The sequence below is a fragment of the Brassica oleracea genome, chromosome C1 (assembly GCF_000695525.1).
Source record: "Brassica oleracea var. oleracea cultivar TO1000 chromosome C1, BOL, whole genome shotgun sequence".
NCBI lineage: Eukaryota > Viridiplantae > Streptophyta > Magnoliopsida > Brassicales > Brassicaceae > Brassica > Brassica oleracea.
Window position 1 is genome coordinate 43,224,837 of NC_027748.1, and position 17,652 is coordinate 43,242,488.

General features: G+C 34.6%; 4 protein-coding genes across 5 annotated transcripts; 2 read left to right on the forward strand and 2 right to left on the reverse strand.

Annotated features, from left to right (window-relative positions):
* Positions 1-1,286: 1,286 nt before the first annotated feature.
* On the forward strand, positions 1,287-2,217 carry LOC106338111 (gibberellin-regulated protein 5). Its single transcript, XM_013777182.1, has 3 exons — positions 1,287-1,399; positions 1,552-1,585; positions 1,828-2,217. Exons 1-3 carry the CDS (start codon positions 1,325-1,327, stop codon positions 2,007-2,009), a joined length of 291 nt encoding a protein of 96 aa, XP_013632636.1. The 5' UTR covers positions 1,287-1,324; the 3' UTR covers positions 2,010-2,217.
* A 1,366-nt stretch (positions 2,218-3,583) lies between these two features.
* LOC106338195 (probable inactive receptor kinase At3g02880) lies at positions 3,584-6,018 on the reverse strand. The gene is made up of 3 exons (XM_013777247.1): positions 4,517-6,018; positions 4,135-4,452; positions 3,584-4,059 (listed from the first exon to the last, which is right to left on the reverse strand). Exons 1-3 carry the CDS (start codon positions 5,748-5,750, stop codon positions 3,785-3,787), a joined length of 1,827 nt encoding a protein of 608 aa, XP_013632701.1. The 5' UTR covers positions 5,751-6,018; the 3' UTR covers positions 3,584-3,784.
* A 2,570-nt stretch (positions 6,019-8,588) lies between these two features.
* On the reverse strand, positions 8,589-10,695 carry LOC106323466 (zinc finger CCCH domain-containing protein 33-like). 2 transcript variants are annotated; one of them, XM_013761591.1, is made up of 7 exons: positions 10,454-10,695; positions 10,176-10,333; positions 10,017-10,079; positions 9,781-9,900; positions 9,445-9,678; positions 9,110-9,364; positions 8,589-9,031 (listed from the first exon to the last, which is right to left on the reverse strand). In XM_013761591.1, the coding sequence occupies exons 1-7, from the start codon at positions 10,506-10,508 to the stop codon at positions 8,801-8,803; spliced, it is 1,116 nt and encodes a 371-aa protein (XP_013617045.1). In that variant the 5' UTR covers positions 10,509-10,695; the 3' UTR covers positions 8,589-8,800. The 2 variants fall into 2 exon arrangements, with proteins under 2 accessions (XP_013617045.1, XP_013617041.1); XM_013761587.1 differs by having other exon boundaries at positions 9,110-9,370.
* A 5,034-nt stretch (positions 10,696-15,729) lies between these two features.
* LOC106292559 (probable tyrosine-protein phosphatase At1g05000) lies at positions 15,730-17,195 on the forward strand. The gene is made up of 5 exons (XM_013728174.1): positions 15,730-16,066; positions 16,159-16,252; positions 16,334-16,391; positions 16,464-16,507; positions 16,611-17,195. The coding sequence occupies exons 1-5, from the start codon at positions 15,906-15,908 to the stop codon at positions 16,872-16,874; spliced, it is 621 nt and encodes a 206-aa protein (XP_013583628.1). The 5' UTR covers positions 15,730-15,905; the 3' UTR covers positions 16,875-17,195.
* The last annotated feature ends 457 nt before the right edge of the window (positions 17,196-17,652 follow it).

Consider the following 17,652-nt stretch of genomic DNA (forward strand, 5'->3'; position numbering starts at 1 on the left):
AATGATACATCATGAAACTGATGAAGCGTCCTGAATCATGTCTTGAAGCGTTCAGGAGTCATATGTCTGTTTGTAATTCTATGTCCTGCGGGCCGATCCGCAAAGGCCTACATGTTTTGCGGTACGGGTTTGGTCAGCCATTTTGAGGACCGCAGCCCACGCGGACCTAACCCGCCGTGATCCGCTCGAAGACGAGTCCGCTGCGATACGGGACGGGATGGGACATATCAACCTGTTTGACATTCGTAATTCTAGCATAGTTTTATCGTTTTATCAGGAAACTTATTAAACTATTTTCTCGGGAATATTTGGGCCAAATCATTTTTGGGAGGCCTTCTAAGAGATTACGTAGTCGTTGATTTTTGGAATATTTGGCCAGGTCCATTTATTAAGGCCTTTAAAGAATGTCGTGTGTGATGTTGTTGTTAAATTAAAGAGAGAAAAAATGAAAGATATTTGAACAAAAAAATGGCCCACAAATATCACATTTCCAAAATCAAATAGTATTATTTATCACAATTATCGCCTTTAACTTTGCCGTATTTTTCGCTTTCTATTTTTCACTACTTGACTTTAGTGCCTTTTTATGTGCACTTGACAGTTTACATATATTTATTTCCTTGACTCACTTAGATTTTTAGTTTAGTAGTGGTATATTGATGATTTTTCTTATGCAACATTATTTATAACTTAAATTTATCAACATTAAAATATTTTTTCCTGATAGCATAGTTTGCTGCAAGTTGAAAATATGGTGGATGTTTTGGCCAAAAATGGCCCACAAATATCACATATTCTTTTTTTCTGCACCACAAATATCACACATTCAAAAACAAATAATCTTATTCGTCACCTAAACCTCGCCGCATTTTCCGTTTCTATTACACTGCTTGACTTCTTTCATCTTTATGTTCACTTCAAAGTTTACATACATGTTTTGTTTGAATCATTTTAAAATTTTAGCTTAATCATGTATTTTGATAATTTTTCATATATTATAATTCAGATCTATCAAACTGAAATCATAGGTTGCACAAATTATCGTGTAAAATAATAACATAAAAACGAAAGGAATTATATGCTCGATATATCATTACACTGCTATTTTAGGATGAAATTATTTGTAATAAGCTTTTCGAATGGAAAAAAAGATAAGTAGCATAATTAGTAATTACAGTAACCTAACATTACCCAAAAATCACGGCATGAACATGGGGATTGTCAAATGTTATTCTTAAAAGCATATTTCCACTAATTTTCTCTATAAGTATCTTTAACCTACTCTGTTCTAAAAATCATTCGTTCAAAACCAAAAGTTATACAAATGACGAATTCTATAAAATATGTTCTTCTCTTCTTAACTTTGCTCTCTCTACTGTCAGTCTCTAACCTCGTTCAGGTATATTCATAAAACTTTGTCAAAACACATTCTCTCAACTTTGAAATAATTAGTTGTGTCGAGAAGAAAAAGTTAATTTTTTATTTTTCTTTTAATTTTAACAAGAACTGAAATTCTATGATTATATTGAAAGTGAAGCCTTTCTTTTACAGGCTTCTCGTGGTGGTGGCAGACTCCATCCCCAAGGTATGAACACAATACTATGTAATTACGATTACGTTTATTCTAAAGTCACAAGCTGATAATTTTTAATTGCTGAAAAATACGCAAGCAACAATTATGATATGTTTTGTTGAAATTAATCACAATCTCTTAAAGTATTGCTATTTACTGACTTGGATATTTTATATGATATATATAAACATGAACATATCAACGATGTGTTTATTTTGTTGTGGCATTGTTTTGGATGTAAACTTCACACGCAGATTGCAGACCGAAGTGTAATTACCGTTGCTCGGCAACATCACACAAGAAGCCATGCATGTTCTTTTGCCTTAAGTGTTGTAGCAAATGTCTTTGCGTTCCTTCTGGCACTTATGGAAACAAGCAAAACTGCCCTTGTTACAACAATTGGAAGACCAAAGAAGGCCGTTCAAAATGTCCTTAACTTCTTTTTTATAAGCAAGTAAACTTTGTATCATCGGTCACCTATATCGTTTAGATATGTGTCTGCTAATTAGTAGACTCTACTTGTCTTTACTTTCTCGTTTGCTCTTATCGATTGTTGTGCTAAGATGTTATATAAGTTCTATGTTAGGCCTAAGTATTATGGTCCCTTTAAATTATTACTCAAAGCCTTGCATTTTTTTCTCTCATTTACGGGTTTTACTTCACTCTAGTTTAACCTAAAAATATATATTTCATTTCGTCTATGACCGGCTCTAATGATATGCTATAATGCTATTTGGTTCGCGTTCTAAATCTAGGCGTTGCACTTGAGGAAAGATGAGCTATATATATGTATGTGAATATGTCACGAGAGTTATGGAATATTGGTCCCTCATTACGGGCCACCTGCCAAAAACTTTATTGCCAATATAGAAACTTCATACGTACTTATGTTGATGTGTGTCCACATGGACATGAGCTGGACCAGTAAAACAAAAAATAATGGTATCAACTGTCTATGATTATGAATCGGTGTAAATAATATGTCACATGGAAAGAATGGAGAATTTGAACATTTAGTTCAAAGTCTAGATCACAATATTTTTCAAATAATAAGTTGAAAGTATATGTACCGATTTATGTTTGAAGTAAAGAACTTGTCAAAACTAGTTTCTTTTTTTTTGGGTAAAATGTCAAAACTAGTTATTTGTTCATGCGAAATTTTATATATACCATATACTTTGTGTCCATTACACATGAACCTATAATATTGTGTGATTATTGAAATGATTTATGTTCTATATTAAGTCCAAGTAACTAGATTTTGAAAGTCGGTATGATTTTATTTGTTTGTTTGGAATTAGGTATGATAAACAACTGGTCCAAGTTTTTTAAGGTGTAGTTGTGGACATCATGATTTATCCGCCATGTTGATATATAGATACATAAATTCTGCAGAGTTTTCCAAACCAAAGTATATATCCATTTACTGAAATTGATATTCACAAACCAGAAACATAACATCATTATATATATATTAAAAAAACAACATTATAGTAATAGATATATATATATATATATAAACTGATATTCAGTAAATAATTCTGACTAATTTTAATATGTTTTCTTTATTTATTTCCTTGTGGTGTACGGTTAGTGGTTACCAACCTCGCATTATTATAGAACTTCAAATTAAATGGAAACATGAACTGTTTGTCAGTCAATCGTGACATGATTCAGGACCACCATTGTCGTTGACATTTTTTCATGTGAAGTCCGAAGAAATTAGCCAATACAAGATTTTTAGTTGTGTTACAAGAAAAAAAAAATAAGATTTTCAGTTTTATTTTTATGGATATATAATAAAGTCATCTTGTTATCAATGAATTAGCAAATTCTAATGGACGGCGACGAAAACAAAGACTGTTGACCTTTTTTGTATGATAAGATACGAAGAAAACAACCCAGTGTATTCACACACAACCAATAACACTTGTTGCTCAAAAAAAAAACCATTAACACTTTATACAAAAAAATTGGCTTTAGCAAATAATTTTATGAACATTTTTAAAATTATGAACTAAAGAAAAATATAAAGAAAACAAAAATCTGCAAAGTCTCGTCTCAATTTGAGGCTCAATAATTAACGAACACACTAGGACACGCACAACGAAGGAAATAAAAAGGCGGGGGAATGTGTATAAACTATTCAATAAATTGCAATTTAGCCCCAAACAATTTGAACTCGATCAATTTAGACCCCCCCCACTATAATCAATCAGATACCGGGTTTGGAGAGCCTGATGAATGCGAAACCTCCTCGATGAGTCTGGTAACATCGGCCATCGAAGGACGACTATCAGGATACTGAGCCGTACAGCTCATACCGATCTTCAAGAGCCGGATAATGTTCTCATTGCCCTCGGATTCGTACCTTGTGAGCTCTGGATCAAACACATCAGACGGTGACTGCTGATCAGTAACAGATTGGACCCATCTTGGCAAATCTACCCCTTCTTCGTTCAGTTGCTGATGTGTTGGAGACTTCCCTGGAACACAAAGTACCATGTTAATACTCCTAAAAACAAAGTTAAAAAAAAAAACTCTGCTTTTGTGTTTGTTACCTGTGAGTAGCTCAAGTATTAGGACACCAAAGCTGTAAACATCAGCCTTCTGAGAGATTTTGCGAGCATCAGTGACTTCAGGTGCACGGTAGCCATCTATACGGTTAGGTGCAGACGTGGAGCTAATGATAGGCGCTAGACCGTAATCAGAGACCTTAGCTTCGTATGAATTAGACAAGAGAATGTTCGAAGACTTGATGTTTCCATGAGAAGTTGTCGAATCGCGCGAATGTAGGTAACTAATCGCTCTCGCAGCTCCCAATGCTATACCAGCTCTGGTCTCCCAGTTCAACGGAGTCCTCCCGTTTCCTTTGTTCCCTGCGAATCCATTTAAATGAGCTCAAATGAAATAACCAATCACAACAATGCAAGCGATACTTACCGTGCAAGAGAGCAGACAAGCTTCCTCTAGACATGTACTCAAAGACAAGAAGCTTCTCGTCGCGACTAAAGTAGTAAGCGATCAAAGTCACCAGATTAGGATGACTCATCGATCCCAAAACCTGCATCCTCTCTCTAAAATCTTTCTCAGGCACCACAACGTCTCTCAACCGCTTCACAGCCACCACCAAGCCATGATCAAAGCTCGCCTTATACGAAGACCCAACAGATCCTTTCCCAAGAACCTCAGCCGAAGCCTTCAACAACCCGTCCAAATCGAATTCCCCGAAAGACTTCACGAAAAAGATCAAGTCTTTACTCACCACACCGCTCTCCGCCGCCGCCGCCGCCGTTTCCTTAGGTATAGCCGCGGCGGCTGAGGAAGTCGTAGCGGCGGCGACGGGAGCTGCTTCGACGTTTCTCGGCGGAGCATTCTCCTCCGTCTTTCTCTTCCTACAGAGACAGAACAGAACCAAGAGAAGCAGTAACAAACCGACAACGCACCCGATCACAATTCCGACGATAGCTCCCGTTGATAACCCGTCACTGTCTTTAGACGGCGGAGAAACGGCGCAAGACTGTAACGGCTTCCCACAGAGACTGTTCCCTTCGAAAACGGTTACGGGAAAGCCCGACAGCGAATCCGGAATCGAACCGTTTAACTGATTGGAAGAAACATTAAACTGCTGGAGAGTGATGCTGATCTCGGGAATCGAACCCGTGAGCTGGTTCCTCTCCAAGTAGAGCGTAACCAACCGGGGCGCGGAGTTCACATTACCCGGGATCCTCCCCGAGAACCTATTCTCCCCTAAATTGATTCTGATTAAATTCGGAAGAGTAAATAAAAACGACGGAATCTCGCCGGAGAAGGCGTTGCCTTGGAGATACAAGTAACGGAGGAGGACGAGGTTGGAGAAGTCGGACGGGATCGGACCGGAGAGGGAGTTGAACCGGAGGGAGAGAGTCTGGAGCTGAGTCAAGTTCCCGATTGATCCGAGTGGTAAGGATCCGAATATGCCGGTTCCGGGTAACCGGAGGGAAGTGACCCGACCCGCGACGCAGTTGACTCCGTGCCAGCTGCAAGGAGAGGAGGCGGTCGTGTTCCATAGGAGCGTACGGCCGCGGACGCTGCTGCGGAGGGTGAGTAAGGCTCGACGGTCGGAGTCGAGATCGGAAGTAACCGCCGCGAGGTAGAGGAGGAAGATGAGGGAGAGGAAGGAGATGGATCGGTTCATCTTCCTCTCTGAGTTGTGTTTTTAATTATTGGTGCTTCTTTGTTTTGTTTTTTTTTTCGGTTAATATATTTTGGATTTTGAGAGATTTTTTGGGATTTTGTACCTTTTTGGGTAACGCGTAAAGAAGAGTATGAACAGAGAGAGAGGAGACGGATGGTGGAATTCAAGAAGAGGCTTTTCACATTAGTTTCAGCTCTATCTCTCTAGAACCGGCCACAGAAAAAAGAAAGATATCATAATGGTACAAGAAGAAGAAGAAGATGGAGAATTTTTCATTTCTGACAATAAATTAAATGAAAATCTTGAACCATATAGGTTGAAATTTTCTTTTTAGTATTTTTTGACAGGCTCTCATAGTATAAATGATCTAATATTTTAGTAGATTTAATATTTTAATTATAAATTTAAAATAATATTTAAACATGGTAATGTTAATGCTGATGAGTTTTTCTAAAGAGTAAGTATCTCAAGGTCATGAATAGTTGTAACGATAAATATGACAGCTATGTTATAGAAATAACTAAATCTTCAAAAAATCTAATAACAAGGTCATGAATAGTTGTAACGATCAAAATATAGTCAACTAGACATCGCATTACATGAATGGTGGTAATAAATACCTTTTTTAATCATAACTAGTTTTTGACCCGCGCGCCCGCGCGGGTGTTTGTTCTTCGTAATCATATGTTTTTATACTCATTATGTTATAGTTTCATATGTTTTAATGTTTGACATTGGTTCGTCTTGGCAATGTTATTAGTCTTAGGGTCCAACTGGTGACCAATAAATGAAACGGAATAATGCATTTTTTACTATTTCTATTTTTTTTTTACCATTTTCCAGGAATAATTTTTTCTTTTATTCCTATAATTTTATTCCTCTGCATTTTTTTCCTTCTCATTCCTAATGTTCCTATAATGATCACCATTTAGACCCTTAATGTATAAAATTATGAGATTGTGGTTTTCTTTTATTGTGCTTTTATTTAGTTTATTTGGTATAAAAAACTATTAGAGATTTAAGTATACTTGTGGTTTTATTAAATTATATTATAAATATTTTGCTTAAAAGTCAAATATAAAATTTAAATTTTGTATTGAGATTTTAAAAACAAATACATTATTTAGAAAGACCAATAAAATAATAAAACCAAGTTAAAAAAAAACAACATTCAAAAATAAGAAGAATGTAAAAAAAAAAGAATAGATTTTTAAAAATTGTATTTAGAAAACCTAATTAATATTACTAAATTGAGCCATTTTTTGTGAAAAATTTGGTACATCGTAATGAATCTTTTCCAATAATTCAAGCCCATATGTGTATATTTAAAAAATCTATTTTATTAAAACAGGAGTGAATTTAACATAAAATATTTTATTTTGAAAAGAGAGATTTTTTAATATAAATAAACATACTAATTTTTTTTAAGTTTATAAATAAACACGTCAAAAATATTTAATGTAATTAAAAATTACTAATTGACGAATATATTATATAACATATTATTTTGATTAATTTAACATTTAATTATCTCATTTTAATCATTTAGATTGTATATTAGTGTATATATTGCATTTGCATGCATAATTGCATATAAAAGGATTAAAGTGCACACTTGAGAAGATTGAGGCAAAATTGTGTGGTTATTCCTGTGAACTTAGAAGTCTTGGGGCAAATGTGAAAACAACAGAAAATTCAGGTACCAAGGTTACAAAATTGGAATTTTCGATGGGTCTAGATAACATAATTAAAAGATTCGGGGTTGATTTGGTAGGATGTTTCTCAGTTTACAAAGCCTTTGGTCGATTTGAAAATTATCAGAAATGTGAGGGACCTAAAGTGCAAATACAGAAAAGCCAGCCATTGGAATGGATTGATTTTTGTCTTTCCCGAATCTGGGAATACGTCCATTAGTTCCATCTTTTAAAAAATCACACATGAATCAAAAACATGAATCAAAATTGTGATTTATGTTTTAATATATAAGACTAGGTAATAACCCGCGTCTTGCGCGGAATAAAATTATTAATTTTGTTATTTTTTAAAATAAGAAGACATTAGGTCTGTTTAATCTGGATATCGGTCCGGTTTTAGATTAAGTTTTTGGTGTTTAATCTACTAAAATATAACAACCATTCTAAATCAATATTTATTTTGTTTATTCTGTTAAAATACTTGAGATTTTTGATTTTTTCGATGATAACCAAAAAATATTATTATATGTTTGGTTTCATGTTATATGAATTTTAGACAGTCCTGATGTCGAACCAATGGTACTACGGGCTGCAGTGATGTTTCGTAGACGTTTAAAAGTTAATCAACAACTGTTTTTCGAAAGTTGTTTGTGTTGTTCAGGTTAGTGTGACCAAAAACAAAGCTAGATTTGTGAATTTAAGTCTTAGGCAAACCGTTGACAAAAAAGAACCCAATACAATAGTGTCGAGCCACCGTTTTTAATTATTTTATGAAATTTCTCAGCTAATTTTTTTTCTTAACAATCCTATATCCGTGGCATTGACCATTTCTGAAATAGAAATGGTCACCGTAAAGCTAACTAGTGGTTGGTGTAGTATATAGAATGTTGGACTTGAGAAAATATGTTTATTTCTTAGACAATAGAGACATACAATTTTGACTTTGAATATACAGTAAGTTGTGTCAAGTCGCTATTACATGGATAAGTTTAAGGCCACTATATAACGAGAGAACGAACTAGGCCCAATCTTTATGTATTAAATATGACTTCGCACACGAGCATTGTTAACAACTTAGAAATAATTGAAAGTGGAATATGAAAATCTAACGCTGAACCGGTAATAAGAAGGAAGATTTCTAAACCAGATCTTAACCGGTTATACATTTATCAAATTATTCACCTGATCCACCAAAAGAATATTACAACAATGGCTATCAGATCAAGATCAGTTGTATAATCACCTCCTCTATACATTATTATTAATATAAATGCTTCAGATTAAAACGTAAAAAAAACGAGAATTTACAGATTTCTCTATGAAAAATCAAAGCTTGTTTTAAGCTCTCTTCTTCACTCACTGCTGCTGTGTATCAATGGGAGTGTCTTGACCAGAGGTTGTTGTTGTTGCTTGTCTTGTTTCAGACACTGAGACTCTTCTGGAATGTCCACCTGATGTTTCCACAACCTCGTCCGTCTCTGAAGCTGTGTTGTCGTACGCGAATACTTCCATTGGGTGATTAAATTTACAGCTTGGACCAAACTTGCAGATCCCATAGCGACTATAGAACACACACACCGGTTCTCCCTATATCCAAAACAAAACAAAAAAACCTATCAGAACCAACCAAATTCAATTGAACATGCTTTTTGTTGAGCAGCTTACAGGGCGTAAAGGGAGGCCAATGGGACTCAAGAGACAATCAGGAGAAGGAGGTTGTCTATCTCTAGGATGATGAAACTTGCAAACTGTGCCAAACTTGCAGTCTCCTGTCTTCATGTAGAACTGGCATTCAGGTTGTCCTGGTCTCTCCGGGAAAACATTCTCACTAGGCTGAACAGAGGAGCCTGACTCGTTTTTCTGCATGTTTCTATAGTTGCTGTGTTCGTTTCCAGTACCTGAAGGAGAAACTGAGCCGACCTGACCCTAAGGAAATGAAAAGGTTCAGTTTGAAATCAAAAGAATCAGATGAGGAGTGTTGTTTTTTGGACACAACTTACGCTGTAAGGGTTCCATACAACTCCTTGAGGCATCATTAATGGTGTGAAGCCAGAGGGATCTTGCCACCGAGGGCTGGCGATAAAAGAGGCTCTTGACCAAGGGTAAGACTGTTGTTGGCCTGATGTAGGAACCATGAGGCTGGTCGTTGGTTGAGGCTGAGGATGGTTGAATTTACAAGTGGCGCCAAATTTACAGTGTCCGGTTCTTAGAAAATAAGCACAATCAACCTCATTCTGCATCATTTAATAAAATAGAATCACGAAGAGGGTTTTGTAACAATGACAAGTGTGATGATAAAATAAAATAAAATAAAATAAAGAAAAAGACAAACATACAGAACGTAGAGGATAGCCTAACATATTGAGTGAGACTCTTCCAGCAATCCCAGCTTTGTTCCTAGGGTGATGAAACTTACATGTTACTCCAAACTTGCATGTTCCTGTCTTCAAATAGTACTAAACAACCCCCAAACATACATTGTAAGTTAATCTACAATGGAAAACAAATATCTTATAAACAGCAAAAAAAAACTCTTTTCATTATGTAACAGAGAGAAGAGTATTCTAATAACCTCGCATTCAGGCTGACCAATCCTTTCAGGGTATTCTCCTCTCATCCTAGCAGTGGCTATAACCTATAAGAGAGATATCAAAACACTCTCAAAAGAGCTTCCAACTTTGGATCCGACCAAACAGATCTCTAAACTCCAAATTCAGACACAAGAACATACCAGTTCACGATCACGAGGGTGATTGAACCGACAAGTTGAGCCGAATCTACAAAGACCAGTTCTGATGTAATAAGAACAATCAGGCTCTCCTGGTCGTTCAGGGTAAGAACCTGTTTCCATTGTTTCATCTGAACTCAAATTCATTTGCCACATTGCCTCTGATGATCACAACCCCCACCAAAAAAATAGAAACATAATCCGAGATTAATCCATAAAAATAATAAAAATTTAAATCAGATCAAAGCTGAAAAAGAAGAGGAAGAATAAATTGAGGAGACCTTGATTCATCAGAGGTGAAAGAGAGGACATAGGAACTCCTGCGTTAAAATCCATAGACGTGAAGAGGAATGTCTCCAACAATGATGATGAAGATGAGCATAAGACATTACACTGTCATCACCCTAAAGTGTAGAGAAGAAGTAAATGACAATGGACATAGAAAGACGAAGAAGAAGAAGAAGAAGAATCGTGTAAACAGAGAGAGGTAAAGCAAAAAAGCGTCCTCGTCTCACCTCCACACAAAAAGAAACAAAACATTTAAGAGATTAATTTATTGATTAATCAAAGGGTTGATGCAAGTAGTAAGACGAAACTACCCTCTACGTATGTCTTTTGCTGCTAAGTGCAAAACTTTATTTTATCTACTCCGCCAAAATTGGACGGACGGTAGAGAACACGACGTCACCAAACTTTTATTATATTTTGTTTTCAATCTGGTTATTATGGGTGTGTGGATCCTAAACCGACACTGAACCAACCAATAGAAACAAATAAACCGACATTCAAACTGAAACTCACTCTCTAGTAATGATACTGGAGCTAAAGCTAATATTGATCCTAAACTAACTGAGAGAAAGGGTCGCCAGCGAAGTTGATACAAACAAGTTATACGAAAAGCAAGAGGAAAATGCTCTTCATTAAGATGATCAAGGTATGTAATACAGATCAGCTTTTGTGGAAACGCTTCTTGTATGGCTGCAAATTAAATTTATGTTACTCCATGACTTTCTTGTACTGTCGGTAATACACACACTCTTTGCAGGTGACAGAGATATGGATCAGCCAAGTTATGACCAGGGACAAAGCCTAGGCAATGACTATGGTGGCAAGTGCCCCATAATTTTATTAATATTAACAATATTGCATGTAAAAATTCACAGAAATCAGCTAGATGAGATGGTTTAATATTGTTGTACACCCATTATGTCAATTATTGAATTTTTGCACCCACTAGAAATTAATTCTAGATTCGCTCCTGGTTATGACGAGGAGAACATATCATCAAAGAAGATCGTTGATCCTGATACAAATGCCGATGCTTTTCAAGACAGTATGTTGAATGAGATATTTGATAATGCAACGGATACGAGGCCTACTGGCCTACACAAAACAAGGATAAAAGCAGCGGGCTGACAGCAGAGCAAAGATCACATATGGAAGCTAATAGATTGAAGGCGATGAACAGAGCTCAGAACATTTCCGAGGAACAGAGACTACGAAAATCTTTTGGTGGTCTTAGTAGTTTTTATTTGGCGGGAAAATTAGATGGGACAAACCGGCCATGTATTATTCGACCCGGTTTGTTTAATCGAAATTAATAACAAAACCAAATTAGTAGTGTGTAATTCTCTTTCTGAATAATTTCAAAACACTGCCCTGAATCTCTGCATCAAATATACTTTTTATGATCAAAAAAATTTGAAGACATACTACATCAATTATCCATATATATGAAAAATGACATCTTTACAAACCTAACGTGTTAAAAAAATAATCGTACAGTACTTATGTGGTACCTAAGGGTTAAACTAAGCAGTGGCAACTGGCAATAGGTTCAATGTGTATGCAAAAGAATGCATCATCTCGTCTTTATGATAAGTGATGTAATGGTTGCACTTAGCTTCCTTTAGATGTCATCACAAGAGACTGCATTCACACATCAGTTTCTATCTTATTCCTCAGGAACGAGAGCATGTCTATAACTTTGAGCATGATTCAAATCTTGGTTCTCCACTTCATGAGCTAGCAATAGAAGATGACAAATCTAGTACATCTGGTGAAGAAACAACTTTGGACATTATAAAGGAAAGAGTAAGCAAGAGTAGAAGATTTTTTTTATTAGCTAAAGACACAAAAGAGTCTAAATTTCTTTTGAAATTTATTTTTGGATAGCTCAACTGATAATGTAATATACATTTTGAAGTTTTTACTAAATTTTTCAAAATCATATTTTTATATATGATGAAGATGTATTCGATTTAATAAGTAAACAAACAACATGTATAAATCAGATAATCTATGTTTTAAACAAATGTCAAGATCTTTCATCAGATTCTTCTTAACAACCGAATCCATGGCAATCTTCTATAGTGTTAAAAGAATGGTCAAAAATGACAAACACTCATACATTAGAGTAAGTCCAAACATGCATTATGGATCAACAGTATTTTGTAGGTTTGGTTTCATGCATGATCACTTTGGCTCTTTCCACAATAGAAGACACATATTCTTTCAACGCAAGTTCTCTGGATTTTTTTGGAGAAACTAAGTTAGAATAATCATACTTCTGATCTGAGAGTGAAATTCACATCCATGGGGTTTAAAGTTCGTGGTCACAACATTGTAAAAGAGAGAGTGAACACGACTAAGAAGAAACGTGAGCAAATCATGCTCATTTTGAACACATCATAGTTCAAAACTTGGTCAAAATGTTTACTTTGGTGTGATGCTGATGATCCAAAAAATAATAATAAAATCTCTTTGCATCGAATGAAATTATAAACTAAGATTAATTCTCTTTAAAACGTCAATGCAACATCTTTACACCTTGTTAAGTTAGAGGTTGATTCAATCGTAGATTGAAACATTTTTTAGATTTTTATTTATTTGTCCACCGAAGCTAAATACACACAAAAAAAATATCTCTTTGTATTCATTTTGATGATAACCCATATGAGAATGTAACATGCATTTTGGATTTTTTTTTCTTAACAAGTTTATAATCATTTCTTATATGATGAAGATGTTATGGACTGATAAATGTACAAATCGGATGATCTTTAATGTTGTATGGTGTTTTTGTCACATTTTCTTTTCAAAATTTGACACTATGTTTTTACCAGGTAGGCATAGTGCCCAGTTCCTACCCAGAAACGGCGATCAGCAAAGGAGATGTCTTTTCTCTCTACAACACAAATCAAGGTGTGTAACATAACCAAACCTTGTATCTGAATCTTAAGAATCATCAATCTAACCATGATCATATTAAAGATTAGGTTATCTACAAGAAAAAAAGGAAAGAATTAGATCCTCAATTTAGATATACTAAATAAAAAATGACTGAAATAATCTACATAACATAGATACTTAGTATCCTATTTGTGATTATTTTTATGTTGGGTCAATTTTTTTTTCTTGTCAACTACAATTCTAACTAGTCAATACTTTCGGTCTATAAAATCAAAATTCAAAATTAGACCACTGAACTATAGTAGTTTATATAAATTTATCGTGATTCACCACTAATAATGTTTATCCCACATTTAATTTACTTTTTGTTAAAATAAAACTAGAGTTTGACCCGCACTTCCATGCGGATATTTTTCAATTTTAATACGGATAAATGACTTGCTAAATAACATCGGTTTATCTATAATTTTATGGTGTATCCAACCTATATTTTTCTCATTACACGATGTCTTTGTTCATTTATTTCTATTGAAGGCTTTCGGTGTAAAGTGCTCATGGCAGAAAAATGTTGGAAAAAGAATCCATTAACAGATTTATAATCCTTGCTTGCACACTGAATACATATGTATTGTTTCAATCTTAATAAAGACATGTTTTCTTTACAAAGGATGTTCGTGCAATATCAGATGTGCGAAGCTAAATTGATTTAAGGTTGGTGCCAAACATGTAACTCTGATTTTGATTGTGGGTTTACTTTTGTTTAATTATTTTGTTATGATACTATTTAAACCTAATTCATTTTCTTATATACGATAATGATTAGAGGTATATTATTGTTATGATATATGTTATAATTCAGTTTTAGTAGGACCATTTAAAACTTAAATGACAATCTTTATACGGTAGATAAAAATAAGACTATGTTTTAATAGATTAGATGATAATTTAATTTATCGACTTTGGTGAATTTGGTTTAAAATATTGTCAATAAACCTACAAATCCGGGTCCAAATCCGTTTAGTGACATTATACTAACCTATATTTAATTTTGACAAAATTTTGCATATCTTTATTAAAAAAATGGTTTTGGGTTCGCCATTGGTGGCGGTGCGGAGAAATCTTTTTTATCAGGGGTAAAATATAAAAACAAAACTATTAATTATTCAAATATAAATACTAGCACACAATTTTATAACACTTTATATAAATCTTATTCCCTCCATTTTATTTTAAGTGGTGTTTTAGAATTTTCTTTTTGTTTCAATTTAATTGATGTTTTTAAATTTCTATACAAATAGTATGATTTTCTATTAGTTGGGTTAGATGTAATCATTATTGTTTTATACAAATAAGATAGATTGAATAAAAGTTAGTAATTCTTAAAAGCTGTACAAAAACCTTAAAAACCTATTATTTTGAAACAGAGGAACCTATTTTTTTTCTTGTCAACTACAATTCTAACTAGTCAATACTTTCGGTCTATAAAATCAAAATTCAAAATTAGACCACTGAACTATAGTAGTTTATATAAATTTATCGTGATTCACCACTAATAATGTTTATCCCACATTTAATTTACTTTTTGTTAAAATAAAACTAGAGTTTGACCCGCACTTCCATGCGGATATTTTTCAATTTTAATACGGATAAATGACTTGCTAAATAACATCGGTTTATCTATAATTTTATGGTGTATCCAACCTATATTTTTCTCATTACACGATGTCTTTGTTCATTTATTTCTATTGAAGGCTTTCGGTGTAAAGTGCTCATGGCAGAAAAATGTTGGAAAAAGAATCCATTAACAGATTTATAATCCTTGCTTGCACACTGAATACATATGTATTGTTTCAATCTTAATAAAGACATGTTTTCTTTACAAAGGATGTTCGTGCAATATCAGATGTGCGAAGCTAAATTGATTTAAGGTTGGTGCCAAACATGTAACTCTGATTTTGATTGTGGGTTTACTTTTGTTTAATTATTTTGTTATGATACTATTTAAAACTAATTCATTTTCTTATATACGATAATGATTAGAGGTATATTATTGTTATGATATATGTTATAATTCAGTTTTGGTAGGACCATTTAAAACTTAAATGACAATCTTTACACAGTAGATAAAAATAGGATTTTACACAGTAGATAAAAATAGGACTATGTTTTAATAGATTAGAAGGTTAAAGAATTGACTCAAATGAAGATTCAGAGGAATAGTCAGCTGCGATGAGGATCTAACTAAAAGCCAAAGAACGACATGTGTCAAGATCCTAGAGATACCAGTAGGGTCCACCCTAAACCCCCTTGAAGGTGGTTTTAACAACCAATAGGGAGAAGGGATCGTAACAAAATCAGAGTCCGCTTTTCAAAGCTGTTTCCTTTTTTTTTATTAATCGAAACAGAACAGAAACCCCACTTGATATCCCCCTTCCTGTCCTGTCCTATAAAAACCAAACCCTTTCTTCTTCCTCAAATCAATTCTTTCCTTAAGCTTTCTGGGTTTTGCTAAATTCGAAGGAAGGAGTTTGAATTCTCTCGATGTGTTTGATAATGGAAGCTGCGGATGATCACGTCGGCGACGGTGGCGTTTTAGCTGCGCCGTCTAATTTCTCGATGGTTGAAGACGGGATTTACCGGTCTGGGTTTCCTAAACCGGAGAATTTCGGTTTTCTCACAACCCTTAGTCTCCGTTCCATCATGTAAGCTAATTGATTTATTCGATTATTCTGTTTAATTGGTTTTAATTTCACAATTGGATTAATTAAAAATCATTCTTTTTTTGTGAGAGCAGTTATCTTTGCCCTGAACCGTACCCGGAGGAGAATCTCAAGTTTCTTGAGGCCAACAACATTAAGCTTTTCCAATTTGGTATCGAAGGCAAAACGGTGCGTTTTATTCCCTTGGAGGATTGATTAGCTGGTCACTGTTGATTTTTTTTTTATAAATGGATCGTTTAATAATCGCAGGACCCTCCAACTCCTATGCCAAAAGATACAGTTTTGGATGCTCTCAGAGTCTTAGTTGGTAAGGATTCCAACACTCAACACTGTCTGTTTCATGATGTCTTAAAGTAAACTGCCTTGTTTTTTCTTGTAGATGTAAGAAACCATCCTATTCTCATACATTGCAAAGCCGGAAAGGTAATAATAATATACATCAATTATAAAAGGATTTTTTTATTGGTGGAGATTAGTTATTTTACAGGAGACTAATGGATTTGGTGAACTCAATTATTGAATGCAGCATAGGACAGGCTGTTTAGTTGGATGCTTAAGAAAAGTTCAGAGCTGGTGTTTATCATCGGTGCTCGAGGAATACCAGAAGAACGCTGGCGTGAAGTGGAGGCAAAGGGATTTGAATTTCATCGAGGCGTTTGATACCGCGAGCTTGAGGCAGTGTCTTTTGAGCATTATGTATCGTTATCACGGTTATGGCTTCAAGAGGAAAAGGCTGGTCCATGAAGAAGAGAACGTCCAGACGCTGAAACCGCAGGCTGCTAAAGTTTGAGAAACGAGAGCTAACCGGTGGGAGATGGTTCTTGTTTTTTTTTTTAATTTGAGGTTCCATTTACCCTGGATATGATTCTTATAGGAGGATTAAGTTGAAGATTCATAAACGGAAGTTTCATTTGGGTTGGTTTAGTGATAGTAAAGTGTATAGAAAGGCTACTCTTCATTAGACACTGATGCATGAGAGAGGTCAATTAACTCAATGACCACTAAGTTGCTTTGTCTTTTTTTCTCTTGTTGTTAACTTGTCAGCTCATAAAGTGGCTTTAGCTAAATTGTAGTACAATAAATCAGGAATAATAAACAGAGGAGGTAAAGAGAATCGAGTCATCTTCCAGTTTATACAATGTGCGCCGCAGGACAAGGTTTCTGACTATGTTACCACGTGCATGTATTAAGAACAAATAATCTCTAATCAAAGATGTCTTTTCTAAGATAACCAAAGAATCCACCGATTTGTTTAGCATTTTTTTAACTAGAAGAGGTCAAATTATGTGTTATCTATGACGGTGTCTTTACACCTAATCTAACACGTAAAATAGAAAACACGAAGAAGGACAGATGAGAATAGTATATGTAAAGTAATAAAAAAACTCTAGACCAATGGCACAATCTAACATTGTGCACAATCCTCTATGAAATTGCTATGTCATCAGAAAACAAGACGTCTGCACACTGACGTATTCTGAGCTGTTTATGTCTGAACAGAAACAGAGTTTTTTTTTTTAATAAGCGTTTTCTGTTTTTTTTTTTTTTTTTTTTTTTTTGGGGAAAAA

Coding starts and splice junctions, on each gene's coding strand:
- LOC106292559 (XM_013728174.1), top strand. CDS start 15,906: ATGTGTTTGATAATGGAAGCTGCGGATGATCACGTCGGCGACGGTGGC. Junction 16,067..16,158: donor CTTAGTCTCCGTTCCATCAT/GTAAGCTAATTG, acceptor TTGTGAGAGCAG/TTATCTTTGCCCTGAACCGT. Junction 16,508..16,610: donor TACATTGCAAAGCCGGAAAG/GTAATAATAATA, acceptor TATTGAATGCAG/CATAGGACAGGCTGTTTAGT.
- LOC106323466 (XM_013761587.1), bottom strand. CDS start 10,508: ATGGATTTTAACGCAGGAGTTCCTATGTCCTCTCTTTCACCTCTGATG. Junction 9,901..10,016: donor TTGGTCAGCCTGAATGCGAG/GTTATTAGAATA, acceptor GGGGTTGTTTAG/TACTATTTGAAGACAGGAAC. Junction 9,679..9,780: donor TAGGCTATCCTCTACGTTCT/GTATGTTTGTCT, acceptor TAAATGATGCAG/AATGAGGTTGATTGTGCTTA.
- LOC106338111 (XM_013777182.1), top strand. CDS start 1,325: ATGACGAATTCTATAAAATATGTTCTTCTCTTCTTAACTTTGCTCTCT. Junction 1,400..1,551: donor CAGTCTCTAACCTCGTTCAG/GTATATTCATAA, acceptor TTTCTTTTACAG/GCTTCTCGTGGTGGTGGCAG. Junction 1,586..1,827: donor TGGCAGACTCCATCCCCAAG/GTATGAACACAA, acceptor CTTCACACGCAG/ATTGCAGACCGAAGTGTAAT.
- LOC106338195 (XM_013777247.1), bottom strand. CDS start 5,750: ATGAACCGATCCATCTCCTTCCTCTCCCTCATCTTCCTCCTCTACCTC. Junction 4,453..4,516: donor CTTGTCTGCTCTCTTGCACG/GTAAGTATCGCT, acceptor ATGGATTCGCAG/GGAACAAAGGAAACGGGAGG. Junction 4,060..4,134: donor AATACTTGAGCTACTCACAG/GTAACAAACACA, acceptor TTTGTGTTCCAG/GGAAGTCTCCAACACATCAG.